We start from the raw sequence: 18,450 nt of genomic DNA, 5'->3' as shown, positions 1-18,450 counted from the left end.
TGTTGCGACATATTTAGAACATGAAGAGAACCAACGTCGAAATGTAGTAATCGTAAGCAGTATATCCATTGTCTTCCGTGCTTTTGATAGCAATTTGCGCATTTTACTTTCGTTTCAGACGTAGAAATACCGATTCTCCACACCTGTTGAGCATTACTTGTCCACTGGTTAACTGACGTAAACCAAGAAACTTATACTAACAAAACTATAAAATTAGTATAACTTGTAAAAACAAAAATAAGGATATTGTGTCATATATTTGTAAAGGTTCATCAAACCAAAACATATATATATATATATATATATATATATATATATATATATAAAAAATAACAAACGTTGCCGTGTTACCTAACAAGACGCTGTGAGGTAACAAAATACTATCACCACGGCAAAATCAAACTTAAGCACAAAGAAAGGAGCGCGGCAATCCAGAATAAATATTTAATTACTGCACTGAGGCAAGTTGTGCTCACGGATATAATAAATAAGAGCAAATGCGCTGATATATATATATATATATATATATATATATATATATATATATATATATATATATATACACTGGCATAAAATCAGTAAACAAACAGACAATGGGTGTAAGTTTGTACAATGGGCACAATGTACAATTATGGAAATAGACCTATGAGATTAGTGCAAATAGTAATCAAATGCAGAATTCGGGACGGACGTTTTTGAACGAGAGGAGTGTTGTAGAGCAGAATAATTTTATTTTACGAGCTGAAATGTTTTAACAGAGTTCAGCCAGGTGAGTTCAGCACAGATAAGATTAGGCCTGCTCCAAAAAGCATGTCACGGACGCGTATTGTCAATATAACAGATGACTGGGAAAGAGGCGAGCACTGACACACAACCTTGGAGTGAGGCAAACATGAACACAAGCGTTGCCGTGTACCTAACAAGACGCTGTGAGTTAGCATAACGTAACTTCAAAATACGATCACCACGGCAAAATCAAACTTCAGCACAAAGAAAGGAGCGCGGTAATCCAGAATAAATATTTAAGTACCGCACCGAGGCAAGTTGTGCTCACGGACATGATAAATAAGAGCAAATGCGCTGATACGGCCAGAGCCACAGCGTCATATGAGTGAGCTCAGACCTTTAAATGACGACGCTTTCGCGCCTCAGAAACACATTCAGTCATGCTGCCACTCTGCCGTATTGCCAGAATCAGTTGTTGTTGTGGTCTTCAGTGCTGAGACTGGTTTGATGCACCTCTCCATGCAACTCTATCCTGTGCAAGCTTCTTCATCTCTGAGTACCTTCTGCGACCTACATCCTTCTGAATTTGCTTAGTGTATTCATCTCTTGGTCTCTCTCTACGATTTTTACCCTCCACGCTGCCCTCCAATACTAAATTGGTGATCCCTTGATGCCTCAGAACATGTCCTACCAACCGATCCCTTCTTCTTGTCAAGTTGAGCCAGTAACTCCTCTTCTCCCCAATTCTGTTCGTTACCTCCTCATTAGTTATGTGATCTACGAATCTAATCTTCAACATTCGTCTGTGATATTCTGTTAAGTTTCAAAAAAATGGTTCAAATGGCTCTGAGCACTATGGGACTCAACATCTGAGGTCATCAGTCCCCTAGACTTAAAACTACTTAAACTGAAGGACATCACACACATCCATACCCGAGGCAGGATTCGAACCTGCGACCGTAGCAGCAGCGCGGTTCCAGACTCGAGCGCCTAGAACCGCTCGGCCACCGCCGCCGGCCTAAGCTTCAGTGAAACCACGATAAACTGGTCGACGACGGCCTCCCTGCTACCTGAATTCTGACTTCAGACCTGCCAACTGATGCATATCTCAGCCATGGTCTGCCGTTGCTGCCTACTGCGTCACTGGATCATCGAGAAAGCGAAGTCTGGTGTGCGACCTGCCCTCCTACACTACGGATCATCGCGGATTTGAAGCTGCCATCTACACTCTGACCAGGTATGGCGCATTTGTGCTGTCTCCTGGGTGATTCGTGAGTATCTGCTGCAGTCTTAATCAATACATGGTGAATGACCAGGCCCTAGTCTTTGCGTTATAGACATCCTGGACCATAGTTGGCAGACTGCAACCAAATGCTGTCTTCGAGAGCACTGGGGTGGAAGCCGCACCGTGTCACGAAATGCTCTCGACAGGGAGGTGATGCCTCCTCGTCCCCCTGCTGCCACCACACTGACCTGCAGGGCGACCTCATGACTCGCTGACAAGGCATCGGCACTTCTTTACTGCATACACGTTTACGCCTGGCCACCGACGACTGTTCCGAAGACACATATTACTCTGTACACTTTACACGATAGATGAGCAATATTGCAAATATAAATGTGTAAGCGGTAGCCTTGGACGTGAACATGGAACACTCACCCGCACTCCATAATTGGCTTCCTATTCACTACGCTACTCCTGCTCGATGGATCGGAACAGTATTATTGACATACGAAGTTATACGTCTGTCAGTTCTGAAACGACTAGAAGATTAATTTGAAAAAAATAAAGTAAGCAGGGGGATACGAGAGCTTCCCGGACAGGCCATTCAGATATAGAACACATACTCAATCTGAAAATGGTAACATCACCTCCTGTGGCCGTCAACATGCATTTACACTTACTTGAGCCAACATTTACAGAAGGTTGGGATGCAGTATTGCGACTAGCAAATATCACAAGAAAGAAGATTAGAGTAACCGCTTAAATAAAGTTCATGTTGACATCCAATAAGATGGTAATGCATCATCCAGGGGAAGCACGATTACAAACTTTGTTTGAAGAAATTTACGCGTTTTCAAAAATTTATATCTTACCTGTGGAAAGTCTTTAGAAATGTTCTAATACGTTTGATTGTCAATGTAGTTACCGTAATACATTGAAGTGAAAAAAATACGCAGGTCGAAAAAATTATTAACGTAGAGTCACAAAGTTTCGAGACTACGTCTGAATAGGTAACTTACTGAAGTGATTAACACTGCAGATTCCTCCTGTGATTTCGAAAACATTCCGTTGGCACCCACCTAAATAGGGAGAAATGATCATCACGATAAAATAAGAGAAATCGGGGCTCGCACAGAAAAATTTAAGGGCTCTTTCTTCCCGCGCGCGCTGTTCGAGACTGGAATGTTACAGAGACAGCATGAAGGTAATTCATTGAACCCTGTGACATGCACTTTGATGTGAGTAGCAGAGTAATCACATTGTCGTAGACGTAGACGATCACAGGTTAATTTGAGCATGAGGTAAGTCATTGCAAATGTGAAATGTTGGAATATTAATAACTGGTGTAACCGCCAGAATATTGATTGTAACCATGCAAAGTGGCATGCACTGTATTGTAGACGGCAGTTTTTAGGACTGAATTCAATGCTTGTTGCACTTTGTCGATCAATACAGGAGCGATTAATGCTGTTTCTACATGACGCTGGCGTTGTCGTTCGGAGACAGATCTGGTGGTCGAGCAGGCCAAGGCAACATGTCCAGACTGTGTATAGGATTTTGTGTTACAACAACGGTATGTGGACGAGCACTATCCTGATGGAAAACACTCCCTGGAATACTGTTCATGCCTGGCAGCACAACAGGTCATATCAAAAGACTGACGTATACTTTTGCAGAGGGCGTGGTATAATCATGAGAAAGCTCCCGCTGTCATGCGAAATCGCACTCTAGACCATAACCCCAAGTTTATGTCCAGTGCGTCTAACACGCAGACAGGCTTCCTTCTAACCAACTGGCACCAAGGATGAACCATCTTTCAGCAGAAAACTCAAAGATCTCTACCCTACCCTCAAATGAACTCTCGCTTGAGATCACTAAAGTCCCAAATGGCGGTGGTTTGGGGTCAGTACAATGCGCATTACACGGCTTCTGTCTCGGAACTGTCCTTGAAGCAACCGATTTGCAACAGTTCGATGTGTCACTGTGGTGTCAACAGCTGGTCAAACTGGTGCTGGAAACCGGGTAGGGTGCGCCAGAGCCACACTCCGAACACGATGGTTGTCCCTCTCAGTACTGCCACGTGGCCGTCCGGAGCAGGGTCTTTTTGATTCTCATAGTCACCGCTGCCAGCAGTCATCTACAGTAGCTACATTCCTGCCCAGTCTTTCTGCAGTATTCATAGCCCTATTACACGATCTTGTTCAAACTCAGTGGCGTGTTGATAATAGCGTCTTTGTCGTCTTAAAGGCTTTCTTGACTAATGTCAGGCCACCACGTCAAATCTCTCAAGGTAACTAACGCTCAGCGTGTATTTAAAGGAAACCTGATATGCATCCTCGTAGTGCTTCTACTAGCGCCACACTCACGTGAACGACGGGAAATTTGAACAGACACCATGTTTTCAGTGTTACGAGTATGTTGGACAACTCATTCTTGGTGTTGCGATTTTTTTCCGTCAATGTATCTCACAATCAAACCTGCACTAATATTCATTTTAAATAGCACAAGGATTCCATTTCACTATCTGTTTCGAGTCATGTCTACTGAAAAAACCTGAAACGTTGTAAAATACAACACATTGGTAAGAGGGGGCACGGTAATCAACTTACAGTTACGCAGAGTGCTAGCAGAGAGAGCTGTACTACAACAACCAAGAGAAGTGACTCGCTGGACTCCATATTGTCTGAGACCTGCTGACACGGTGTAGTGGCCAGAGAAAACTGAACTGAATATACTCAGCTGGTCCGTCAGAGCTCAACTGTCTTATCTATAAATGACGCTGTGAAATACGTGTGAAATCACTTCATCACCAGTCCTACTTCAGATAGTAACTGATATGACCGACTAAATGTCTTCCTGGCTACACACTTCAAGAGGGTAATATATGGTTTTAAGTAACCGACAGAGGCATATCTATCGGGGCTGTCATTTATTATCCCCTTCACAAACAGTAATTTGGTTTCGTTAAAAATACTATATCATATGATGTTACGAGATGCCTTAAAAGAGGGTTTTCCCGAACGTCAGTAAACGATCTTGATAAAACATGGTGGGTATGGGGAGGGCAGAAAATAATACGATACATATTTGTTTGCTTGTGCCCAGTTTCACCTGTAAGGGGTGAAACAAACTCCGAAAGGTGATTTGGCATTTTAGGTACAGAGAGAATATGTTTGGAACGATGACACCTAAAAAAATAATTTTTGGTATATAAATCGATATGTAATTAATGTTCTTGAAAACTATGTAGTCAGTTCATGCAATAATTTGAAACATCACGAAACACCGCAACACCATTAGTTTTGTAACTTTTGTTACAACATAAATTAAAGAAGCTTTAAAGCCACATACCTATGAAACAAGGCAAGTTTCTGAAATACCGTTTTTGGAAAATAAGCTGTACACAGTGTGCTGTCGGAATATTTTAACGTACCAAATTAAAAGGATGTCAAATTAAACACCTCGAGCCATCTGGTTTCTTATTTTATTTTACTACGCCATCTTCATGCCCCTGACCGACGTGTAGGGAGATTCTATCTCGGTTGTAATCAAAGCAGGGGCCATTAATACTAGTAACAGTAGATTTCTACTTGCTATAGCCATTCGACATCATCTGCTATAGTCGGCAGATGAGTCCTGCAACCATTTCTAAACATATGAACAGGGCCAGGACCACCAATTAGACAGTAATATTTTCTATAGTGTTCATTTATCGTGTAAAGTGTAAAGAGTTACTGATGTTCTGAGAACTGCGGTCAGTGGCTGCGTGTAAACGTGTATGCCGCAAAGAAGTGGTTAGGTTAGGTTAGTGGTGTTTAACGTCCCGTCGACAACGAGGTCATTAGAGACGGAGCGCAAGCTCGGGTTAGGGAAGGATGGGGAAGGAAATCGGCCGTGCCCTTTCAGAGGAACCATCCCGGCATTTGCCTGAAACGATTTAGGGAAATCACGGAAAACCTAAATCAGGATGGCCGGAGATGGGATTGAACCGTCGTCCTCCCGAATGCGAGTCCAGTGTGCTAACCACTGCGCCACCTCGCTCGGTGCAAAGAAGTGCTGATGCCTTGTCACCGACTTATGAAGTCGCCCTGTAGGTCGGTGTGGTGGCAGCGGCAGGGGGGGGGGGGAGGGGGGGATAGGGGGGCATCACCGGCCAACCCAGGACACTTTCCGATACAATGCGGCTTCCACCTCAGGGCTCTGAAAGACAGCATTTGGTTTCAGTCTGCTGACTGTGGTCCAGAGTGTCGATAAGGCAAAGACTGGGGCCTGGTCATTCACCATGCACTGCAGCAGATACTCACGAGTCACCCAGGAGGCAGCACAAATGCGCCATACCTAGTCAGAGTGGAGGTGGCAGCTTCAAATCTTCCGCAACGATCCGTAGTGTAGGAGAGCAGGTCGCAAGTCAGGCTTCACTTTCGCGATGATCCAGTGACGCAGTAGGCAGCAACAGCAGACCACGGCTGTGGTATGCATCGGGTTGGCAGGTCTGAAGTCAGCATGCACATTACAGAAAGCCTGTTGTAGATCAGCTTATCGTGGTTTCGCTGAAACAGAATGTTTGTTGTTAGGAAGCCACGGAATCGACCATGTTTTATTAATCAACCATTTTCCAGCTTTAAACCGAGTTATGCCAAACATGATGCCTTTTAATAGCTGCGGTCGTGCTTGTTAACAGAATGTCATTCTCTGTGCTTCTAGCAAAAGAAACAGAATGGCAGCATGACTAAATGCGTCTTTGAGGTCCGAAAGCCTCGTTATTTCAAGGGTTGAGGACGCATCTATGATGCAGTGCTTCTGCGTGTATCAGTACATTTGTCGTCATTTGCCTGATCCATCAGCACAACTTTCCTCGCTGTCGTATTTGAATAATGATTCTGGATCACAGCGCTCCGTTCTTTCTCCTTATTTTTGATTTTGGCGTGGTGCTCGGGTTTTTAAGTTACGTTGTGTGACCTCACAGTGTCATGTTAGGTAACATGTCAAAGTTTGCTTTTCTGTTTGCCTCACTCCAATGTTGTGTGGCAACGCTCTCCTCTTTCCCAGTCATCCGTTATATTGGCAGTATGCCCTGTAGACATGCCTTTTTGCCCAAGCCTAATCTTATCTCTGCTAAACTCGCCTGGTAGAACTCTGTTAAAACATTTAAGCACATAGAATAAAATAATTCCGCTACGTTTGGTTATTATTTGCACTAATTCCCATAATTGCACTCTGTACTCATTGCACAAACTTGCATGGATTGTCTGTTTGCTTACTAGTTCAATGTCGGTATACAGGGTGTCCCAGCTATCTTGCCCACCCAAAATATCTCTGGAACAAGAACAGCTATTGGAAAACGACTTTCACCGGTATCAATGTAGGGCTGGGGCCCATGAATGTACATATTTGCAAACATTCTAAAACGAAATCATATGTGTTTTTTGACACAAACTTATCTGTTTTTAAATGGGCCTCCTAAATTATTTCTTCACCAATCCATAGCATGACAAAGCACATACACAATGGCGTTGATTCCATCGCAATATTCCCATTACATTCCGAGATATTCAGACGCGAAGTTGACTTTTGAAACACCAGACATGCGCTGCTAGCGCACGTCCTGAGGCTCAGGCGTGAACCCCATGCTGCCCGTAATCGCAATGTGATTGACATGCGTAATCACACTTCCATGCTTATCAAGAGTTCCGAAACGAATAATACGGTCTGTTGCCATCCTGCATTAACGTCGTACATTCCAGCAGGTATTTATCCCATAGGCTAGGGGTGATGCGGTTCTGTAACATATCTGTGTACCGCAACTTTAGTCACAAAGTTAACTTCGCTTATCGTTAATCCGTTACTAAAAAGGTACTGCCGTTCAACGTTAAAACTTTACTTTACTGTAGATCTAGCGCAAGTGACAGTTAATCATTCACTCGTAATAATAAAATTCATGTTGATGGTTTTAGTGAAACGAGCAAGTGGACTAAAAGTTTTACCGTTGTTTAGATTATCACATAATTATCAATGTTATGTTTATCTAATGCGTTAAAAGACAAATTGTTGCAAACAAATGTTTCTTATCATCACTGAGTAAAATGGCCCTTTGTAGAAACTTCCACTGTGATACCAGCACTACATACTAAACATAGCGTTCACATCTCATGCTCAAAGTGATGCCCATTGGCTTGCATACATAGGGTCACTCTGCGGATGAAGGATGTCCTACTTCGTGCTACTGTTTCCTCTTTGATGGCTGTACAAGCATCAATAATGCGTTGCTTCATGTCCTCTGGTGTTGTTGGTTCATGTTGGTAAACAGCATCCTTCACTGCTCCCCAGAGAAAATAATCAGGCGGTGTAAGGTCCGGAGATCGGGCAGGCCACCTAACTGGATCACCTCGTCCAAAGCACCTACCAGGGAACTTACGGTTCAGAAGTCGTCGTGCTCGTAAGGCGTTACGTGCAGGGCATCCGTCATGTTGATACCACATAGCCATTCTCCGGTTCAGAGGTACGGTGTCCAAGAGAAGAGGAAGAATGTGTCGTATAAATCTGGAGTATTGTCTGCCATTTTGGATGCCATTTACAAAGAAAGGTCCGATAATCGTATCTCTAATAATCCCACACCAAACATTAACTTTCCACGGACGTTGATGCTCTACCTGACGGAGCCATTTTGGATTGCGCTATTTTGTCGAAAGTCGACATGTTGAGAAACGTTACTATTGTACTTAAGGTTTATAATTTATATGTGGCTGGTAGCTGTTTTTTATATAAATTATAAACATTTTGAATTGTCTGCGGACCAATAATGCATATTCCTCATATTGACAATTCCTTTGTTGGGGAATGATGCCTCGTCGGTAAAGAGAAGTCTGCAAAAAAATTTGGATTAGTCAGAAGTTTTTGCTGAGCCCACCAACAAAATGTTACCTTATTGCGGAAGTGATTTCCATGAAGATCCTGATGTAAATGAACATGATAAGGATGAAATTTATGACGTTTAAGAATACGCTGTGCACTTGATTTCGACACACCAACTTCACGTTCCATTTGACGTGTGCTGATTTGAGGATTCACAGCTATGGTAGCGAGCACAGCAACTTCAGCACATACATCTGTGCGTGCTCTAGGACGATGTCGAGGTCTTGGATTTAAGCTTCCCGTTTCACGTAGACGAGATGTGAGACGACCAAACATCCGGCGCGAAGGCGATGGCTTGTCAGGGAATCGTCTTCTGTACAGTCGTTCTGCCTGAACAGCATTTCGTCCACCTACAACAGGGTACAGTACAGGTATGTAGAGTAGGGTAGAAAACAGACATATTAACTTAATAATCATAATGTTCGCTAACAGTACTATAAGCAAACAACCAATCTCATAACGTCTTTCCCGTCAACGTACATTCTCCATAGATCAGCAGCATTTCTACCATATCTTCATGTGTGTACATTATACTGTACAGTACAAGTTCCACAACACAACGTTTATTCACAATGTGTACTACCTCCGTGCCATCACTAGATTACTCTGATGCGCGACTACACTGGCAAGCGGTGTACTGCACGGTAAAGCAACAACAAATGGGATGCTCGGAGGGTGGTGGAGTACAGGAGTTTGCATGGGTCGCAAATCATAAACAAGGCTAAGTGCTAACTGTGGCAATAGTCGGAACTACGTTGGACACTTGACTAGGTAAAGCCAGGCCCTGCGCGACAAGCGCAATGGGTCATATAACGCATTAGATAAACCTTATTTTGGGTGTGCAGGATAAATAAGACAACCTGACGGGTGTACACCGATCAGTACTGGTTCATATTGTGTACGTAGATACGTAAAACGTGCAAGAGGGAAACCATTATGTGCTTATGAGAGTTGATGGCAGCATACCGTATTATTCGTTTCGGACCTCTTGATAAGTATGGAGGTTTGATTACACATGTCAATCACATCGCGATTACGGGCAGCATGGGGTTCACGCCTGAGCCTCAGGACGTGCGCTAGCAGTGCATGTTGGGTGTTTCAAGAGTCGACTTCGCGTCTTGATATCTCGGGATGTAATGGGAATATTGCGATGCAATCAACACCATTGTGTATGTGCTTTGTCATGCTATGGATTGCTGAAGAAAAAATAAAGGAGGTCCATTTAAAAAAACATAAGTTTGTGTTGAAAAACACATATGCTTTCGTTTTAGAACGTTTGCAAATATGTACATTCATGGGCCCCAACCCTACATTGATACCGGTGAAAGTCGTTTTCCAATAGCTGTTATTGCTCCAGAGATATTTTGGGTGGACAAGATAGCTGGGACACCCTGTATATATAGATGTTGTGGCTTGATGAAAATTTTTTACAATTATGCTTCATTACCCTTATTTCCGTTTTTACAAATAATACTAATTTTATTTCTTGTTAGTGTATGTTTCTTGGTTTACGTCAGTTAACCACTAGACACGTATCTGATGCGTCAATAGATATGGCGAATCGATACTTCTACGTCTGTGAGAAAACTAAAATGGGCAAATTGTATCAAAACCACGTTAGACAATGGACATAAATGCTTATGGTTGTCATATTTCGGCGTCGGTTCTCTTCCCTTTTCTGAATATGTCGCAACATTACTCTCATGGAAATTTAGCCTTGTTGAGTTACTATCCGTGTATGTATTGAGCGTATGAGATTAGGATTCAGGGTGTTGTTAAACTACGCAAGATTTTGCTTTGGCAGTACTTTCAGTGGTTTCTGCGGCCTACACAATGCAGAATGAATTAGCTGAGATACCATCGTACCTGTGAGCATATATCAGTGGCGGAAGTTCCCTTTGGCTATCTCACAAGGCGTGCCGTTCACGAAGATATCACAAATGCATAACTCGATTAGAACCATGGCTTGGGGTTTTTTCATTTCGTTCTAATAGTAATTCATGATCAGTTTCTGGTGCAAAAACCTGGGTATACTCAATGTGCTCCTACATACTGAAAATGAGGGTGTGGTGTCAATATTTGTTTCTAACATGTCGTTGCATTTGTTCTGCTCATAAAAAGTCGCACTTCACACGTCTCTGCATCAGTCTGCACTGCTCTGGATGCACAAGCGATGATATATTCCTTGAAACATTCTTCTAGGCCCCTTAGTGATGAAGAGCATGAGTCAGATACATCACATGATCACACTGACAGAACCACAGGCACATAGACACAGGCAACAGAGCATGCACAATGTCGGCACTAGTGCAGTGTATATCCACCTTTCGCAGCAATGCAGGCAGCTATTCTCCCATGGAGACGATCGTAGACATGCTGGATGTAGTCCTGTGGAACGGCTTGCCATGCCATTTCCACCTGGCGCCTCAGTTGGACCAGCGTTCGTGCTGGACGTGCAGACCGCGTGAGACGACGCTTCATCCAGTCCCAAACATGCTCAATGGGGGACAGATCCGGAGATCTTGCTGGCCAGGGTAGTTGACTTACACCTTCTAGAGCACGTTGGGTGGCACGGGATACATGCGGACGTGCATTGTCTAGTTGGAACAGCAAGTTCCCTTGCCGTTCTAGGAATGGTAGAACGATGGGTTCGATGACGGTTTGGATGTACCGTGCACTATTCAGTGTTCCCTCGACGATCACCAGTGGTGTACGGCCAGTGTAGGAGATCGCTCCCCACACCATGATGCCGGGTGTTGGCCCTGTGTGCCTCGGTCGTATGCAGTCCTGATTGTGGCGCTCACCTGCACGGCGCCAAACACGCATACGACCATCATTGGCACCAAGGCAGAAGCGACTCTCATCGCTGAAGACGACACGTCTCCATTCGTCCCTCCGTTCACGCCTGTCGCGACACCACTGGAGGCGGGCTGCACGATGTTGGGGCGTGAGCGGAAGACGGCCTAACGGTGTGCGGGACCGTAGCCCAGCTTCATGGAGACGGTTGCGAATGGTCCTCGCCGATACCCCAGGAGCAACAGTGTCCCTAAATTGCTGGGAAGTGGCGGTGAGGTCCCCTACGGCACTGCGTAGGATCCTACGGTCTTGGCGTGCATCCGTGCGTCGCTGTGGTCCGGTCCCAGGCCGACGGGCACGAGCATCTTCCGCCGACCACTGGCGACAACATCGATGTACTGTGGAGACCTCACGCCCCACGTGTTGAGCAATTCGGCGGTACGTCCACCCGGCCTCCCGAATGCCCACTATACGCCCTCACTCAAAGTCCGTCCACGCTGTCGCGGCATGCTACCAGTGTTAAAGACTGCGATGGAGCTCCGTATGCCACGGCAAACTGGCTGACACTGACGGTGGCGGTGCACAAATGCTGCGCAGCTAGCGCCATTCGACGGCCAACACCACGGTTCCTGGTGTGTCCGCTGTGCCGTGCGTGTGATCATTGCTTGTACAGCCCTCTCGCAGTGTCCGGAGCAAGTATGGTGGGTCTGACACACCGGTGTCAATGTGTTCTTTTTTCCATTTCCAGGAGTGTATTTATCGTCCATGTTTCACTTCCGTATATGACTACACTCCGTACAAATACTTTCAGAAACGATTTCCTGACACTTAAATCTACACTCGAAGTTGACAAATTTCTCTTCTTTACAAAGGCTTTTCTTGCCATCGCTAGTCTACATTTTTTGCCCTCTCTACTTCGACAATCATCAGTTATTTTGCTCCATAATAGCAGAACTTATCTACTACTTTATGTGTCTCATTTCCTAATCTAATTCCCTTAGAATCACCTGATTTAATTAGACTACGTTCCATTATCCTCGTTTTGCTTTTGTTGATGTTCGTGTTATATCCGCCTTTCAAGACACTGTCAATTCCGTTCAACTGCTCTTCCAGGTCCTTTACTGTCTTTGACAAAATTACAATGTCATCGGCAAACCTCAAAGTTTTTATTTAATCTCTATGAATTTCAAATCCTACTCCAAATTTTTCTTTTGTTTCCTATACTGCTTGCTAAAGAGAACTTAATTTTGCACTACTGCCACCACAACAATTCTTGGCAGGGTTGAGGCTAGCTGTAAAATAATTTCCTGCAGAGTTGCGTACGTGACACAGTTGTCGGAAAAGAACATAGAAATATTTTACCACACAGCAGCTGCAAAAGGCAATACAGACAGGCTAAAATTGTATGTATAGGCCACATTACCAATAAGAGGATGAGACCGCAAAATGTAAGTTGTATGTGTAGCACACTAATGAACCCCAAAACCCAATTAGAAAAGACTATGATGACGTAAAGTAGGGAAAAGTTATCCTGACAGATGCGACAACTTTGCAAATGTTATAACACCAGAAAATCTTAATAAACACCAACATTAGGCATTACAGTGTGTGTTTTAGTAGAAAGGAAGAAGAAAGAAAGGTCATCTTTAGTTATTTGCCAAACATCTAAGTAATAATTTCTCTAGGACTGTCATTAATACCATGAAAGTTAAGTCCAAAGAAATGTCGATCAGAGATAAGTTTTATGTGGAATAGAGTTGTAGACGCAACGGAACAAGTAAGTCGCTTGCTAGCTATCGTGCTATCAAGTCATACCAGAGGAGCTCTTGCCATGGTTGAGCAAACGGAGCGCGTGGAGATTTTACTTTCAAGAGCCGTTGTTGCGTGACGTAGATGCACGGATTTTGTTAACTGGTATTCAGACTAGAGACTTGAACCGAGATAGTATGCTGACTGTGTATACCGAATTGTTGGACTTTATTAACGGAAGTAGGCAGTATTGGACTCAACATTCATATAAGTGAACTTATAGAAAGGAATGGACAAAGTTTCAAAAGACTATAATATACGTTTAGTCTCGAGTAGGTGACTGTGATACGAATACACGAAGGAGATACAATTACGCCGAAGTTTAAAGCTGACGTAGTTGCCACGATACTTGAAACTAACAAAAATACCAGAGCTAATTAACCGTGTATGAGTGTGGCGTGATGTTTATAAAGTATTCAGCATAAAGGAACAATAAAATTATTCATCAAAAGTAGAGTTCAACGTGTCACCTCCATCATTCTATGAATATTTGGTAATTGCTCTTCAAAAGTTAATGAACAGTGACTATTTAACTTGGAAGTAAATTCGTGGACTGTTAGTTGTAACAAGGAAGGTTTGGACATACATAACATTACGACGCAGGATAATTAAGATTTTGTTAAAGAGTATCTGTGGATCTCGCGTCATATAGAGCGAACAATTTTACTTAGCAACGAAAGACAACGACCAATACGATCTGCAGTTGAACTTTTTCCTCGCTTTTGGTGATGTGGACAATGCGCAAGAGGAAAGATTCATCAATTACTGCACTAAAGTTTTAACCGGGCACATAATAATTCAAACCATAAGAGACAATCAGAGTGTGCAGTTCGCATTAATAAGGAAACTCTGCGGACTCGCAATAGAGCATTAATCACTACGCGAGGGACGATTTTTTATGAGGTTTTCAGATCTAGTCTCTCGTTAACGGACGGAGACACCCATCATCGGGCATCGCGTCTCTACTCCACCGACCGATCTGTAATAGTAACAGCTCCCTGGCGTCGACAACACCAGCAAGCGGCGGAGAGGGGACGTCACATATGGATCACTCTTATCCAAGAACATAGATAGAAACAGTTAAACGAGCACAAGCAAACTCACAAGACGTGTTAATAACTTCTGAGCATGGTGAAACTCATTCTCTTCATCACTAAGGGGCCTAGAAGAATGTTTCAAGGAATATATCATCGCTTGTGCATCCAGAGAAGTGCAGACTGATACAGAGACGTGTGAAGTGCGACTTTTTATGAGCAGAACAAATGCAACGACATGTTAGAAACAAATATTGACACCGCAGCCTCATTTTCAGTATGTAGGAGCATATTGAGTATACCCAGGTTTTTGCACCAGAAACTGATCATGAATTACTATTAGAACGAAATGAAAAAGCCCCAAGCCATGGTTCTATTCGAGTTATGCATTTGTGATATCTTCGCGAACGGCACGCCTTGTGAGATAGCCAAAGTGAACTTCCGCCACTGATATATGCTCACAGGTACGATCGTATGCCTGCTAATTCATTCTGCATTGTGTAGGCCGCAGAAACCACTGAAAGTACTGCCAAAGCAAATTCTTGCGTAGTTTAACAACACTCTGAATCCTAATCTCATACGCTCAATACATACACGGATAGTAACTCAACAAGGCTAAATTTCCATGAGAGAAATGTTGTGACATATTCAGAAAAGGGAAGAGAACCGACGCCGAAATATGATAACCATAAGCATTTATGTCCATTGTCTAACGTGGTTTTGATACAATTTGCCTATTTTAGTTTTCTCACAGACGTTGAAGTATCGATTCGCCGTATCTACTGACGCATCAGATACGTGTCTAGTAGTTAACTGACATAAACCAAGAAACATCAAATTAATATTATTTGTAAAAACGGAAATAAGGGTAATGAAGCATAATTGTGAAAAATGTTCATCTAACCAAAACATATAATACCGACATTGAACTAGTAAACAAACAGACAATCCATGCGCGTTTGCGCAATGAGCACAGTGTGCAATTATGGGAATTAGTGCAAATAATAACCAAACACAGCGGAATTATTTTATTCTGTGTGCTTAAATGTTTTAACAGAGTTCATCCAGGCGAGTTCAGCAGAGATAAGATTAGGCCTGGGTAAAAAGGAATGTCTACAAGGCATACTGTCTATATAACGGATGACTGCGAAAGAAGACAGCATTGCCACACAACATTGGAGTGAGGCAAACAGAAAAGCAAACTTTCCCACGTTACCTAACATGACACTGTGAGGTCACACAACATAACTTAAAAACTCGAGCACCACGCCAAAATCAAAAATAAGGAGAAATAACGGAGCGCTGTGATCCAGAATCATTATTCAAATACGACAGCGAGGAGAGTTGTGCTGATGGATCAGGCAAATGACGACAAATGTACTGATACACGCAGAGCCACCGCGTCCTAGATGCGTCCTCAACCCTTTAAATAACGAGGCTTTCGAGCTCAGAGACACATTTAGTCACGTTGCCATTCTGTCCGTTTTGCTAGAAGCACAGAGAATGACAATCTGTTAAGAAGCTATTTCATATTCCGCACAACTGCAGCTGTTAAAAGCCACCGTGTTAGGATGAACTCCACTTAGAGCCAGTAAAGTTGTTGTTTATTAAAACACGGCCGGTTCTGTGCCTTTCTAACATCAACCATTCTGTTATGTTTCAGTGAAACCACGATAATCTGATCTACAACGGGATTTCTGTTATGTGCATGCTGACTTCAGACCTGCCAACCTGATGCATACCCCAGCCATGGTCTGTTGTTGCTGCCTACTACGTCACTGGATCATCGCGAAAGAGTAGACTGGCATGCGACCTGCTCTCCTACACTACGGATCATCGCAGATGATTTGAAGCTGCCATCTCCACTCCGACCAGGAATGGCGCATTTGTGCTGCCTCCTGGATGACTCGTGAGTATCTGCCGCAGTGCTTGGTGAATGACCAGGCAGTATTCTTTGCGTTATCGACACCCTGGACCACAGTCAGGAGACTGAAACCAAGTGCTGTCTTTCAGAGCCCTGAGGTGGAAGCCGCACTGTGTCGCAAAGTGTCCTGTGTTGGCCGGTGGTGCCCCCCTGTCCCCCCCCCCACCCCACCCTACTGCTTTCACCACACCGACCTGCCGACCTGCAGGGCGACTTCATAATGCGGTGACAAGGTATCAGCACTACTTTGCGGAATACACTTTTACGCCCAACTGCTGACCGCTGTTCTGAGGACACTCATAACTCTGTACACTTTACACGATAAATGAACACTATAGCGAATATAACCGGTAGTATCGGCCCTGTCCATCCTTTTAGAAATGGTCGCAGGACTCGCCTGCCGACTATAGCAGATGATGTCGAACTGACCGCTAAAGCAAGTAGAAATCTACTGTTACCAGTATTGCTGCCCCTCTTTTGATCACAACCGAGATAGAATCTCCCTACACGTCGCTCATTGGCATGAAGAGAGCACAGTAAGACGCTGAAACTGGTTGCTAAAAAAAATAAGTTAAGAAACTAGATGGCTCGAAGTGTTTGTCATCCTTTTAATTAGGTACGTTAAAATACTCCGACAGCACACTGTGTACAGCTTATTTTCCAAATACGGTATTTCAGAAACTTGCTTTGTTACACAGGTAAGTATGTGGCTTTAAAGGAGGAGGAGGAGGATATTAGTGTTTAACGTCCCGGCGGCAACGAGGTCATTAGAGACGGAGCGCAAGCTCGGGTGAGGAAGGGATGGGGAAGGAAATCGGCCGTACCCTTTCAAAGGAACCATCTCGGCATTCGCCTGAAACGATTTAGGGAAATCACGGAAAACCTAAATCAGGATGGCCGGAGACGGGATTGAACCGTCGTCCTCCCGAATGCGAGTCCAGTGTGCTAACCACTGCGCCACCTCGCTCGCTGTGGCTTTAAAGCTTCTTTAATTTATGTTGTAACAAAAGTTACAAAACTAATGGTGTTGTGGTATTTCGTGAAGTTTCAAATTATTGCATGAACTGACTACATAGTTTTCAAGAACATTAATTACATATCGATTTATATACCAAAAATTATTTTTTTATGTGTCATCGTTTCAAACATATTCTCTCTGTACCTAAAACGCCAAATCACCTTTCGGGGTTTGTTTCACCTCTTACAGGTGAAACTGGGCACAAGCGAAGAAATATATATCGTACTATTTTCTGCCCTCTCCATACCCGCCATGTTTTATCAAGATCGTTTACGGAGATTTGGGAAAGTCCTCTTTTAAGGCATCTAGTAACATCATACGATATCGTATTTTTAACGAGACCGAATTACTGTTTGTGAAGAGGATAATCAAATGACAGCCCCGATAGATATGCTTCTGTCGGTTACTTAAGACCATATACTACCCTCTTGAAGCGTGTAATCAGCAAGACACTTAATCGATCACGTCAGTTACTATCTGAAGTAGGACTGGTGATGAAGTGATTTAGCACGTATTTCACTGCGTCATTTATAGATAAGACAGTTGAGCTCTGACGGACCAGCTGAGTATATTTAGTTCAGTTTTCTCTGGCCACTATACCGTGTCAGCAGCTCTTAGACAATATGGAGCTCAGCAGGTCACCTCATTTGGTTGCTGTAGTACGGCTCTCTCTGCTAGCACTCTGCATTCGCGTTCTCGTCAGTACGGTACCAGAACGTTGAAGTTCCACCACTGTAATGACGGAAGATCCGCGATTCGGAATGTCAGAACTGTGCAGTAGGTAGCGGCAGGACTACCACCACAAAATCACGCAGCACTAACACTCCAAACCATCGACTTTCGGAGAGAGATTTTAACCGTGTTCAACGCAATCGTAAAGCAGCGAACTATTTTTCTCCGAATCGTACAGTTTGGGGGAAAAGCAGTGAGAATAGTTGCTTTTGGAAACCTTTTATCAGCCAAAGCCTGTTATAACAATAAACTAATTCGCTTAATAAAACGGCCG

General features: G+C 43.6%; 1 protein-coding gene across 1 annotated transcript in view; it reads right to left on the bottom strand.

Annotated features, from left to right (window-relative positions):
- Nucleotides 1-4,652, bottom strand: part of LOC124596359 (esterase FE4-like) — a 109,918-nt gene extending 105,266 nt beyond the window's left edge. The window contains exon 1 of the mRNA XM_047135467.1: nt 4,561-4,652. Coding sequence (XP_046991423.1) covers nt 4,561-4,629 — 69 coding nt within the window. The 5' untranslated portion in view covers nt 4,630-4,652. The remainder of the gene's footprint in view (nt 1-4,560) is intronic.
- Between the last annotated feature and the right edge of the window lie 13,798 nt (nt 4,653-18,450).

The sequence above is a fragment of the Schistocerca americana genome, chromosome 2 (assembly GCF_021461395.2).
Source record: "Schistocerca americana isolate TAMUIC-IGC-003095 chromosome 2, iqSchAmer2.1, whole genome shotgun sequence".
Lineage (NCBI taxonomy): Eukaryota > Metazoa > Arthropoda > Insecta > Orthoptera > Acrididae > Schistocerca > Schistocerca americana.
This window is presented reverse-complemented; position numbering and strand designations above follow the sequence as displayed.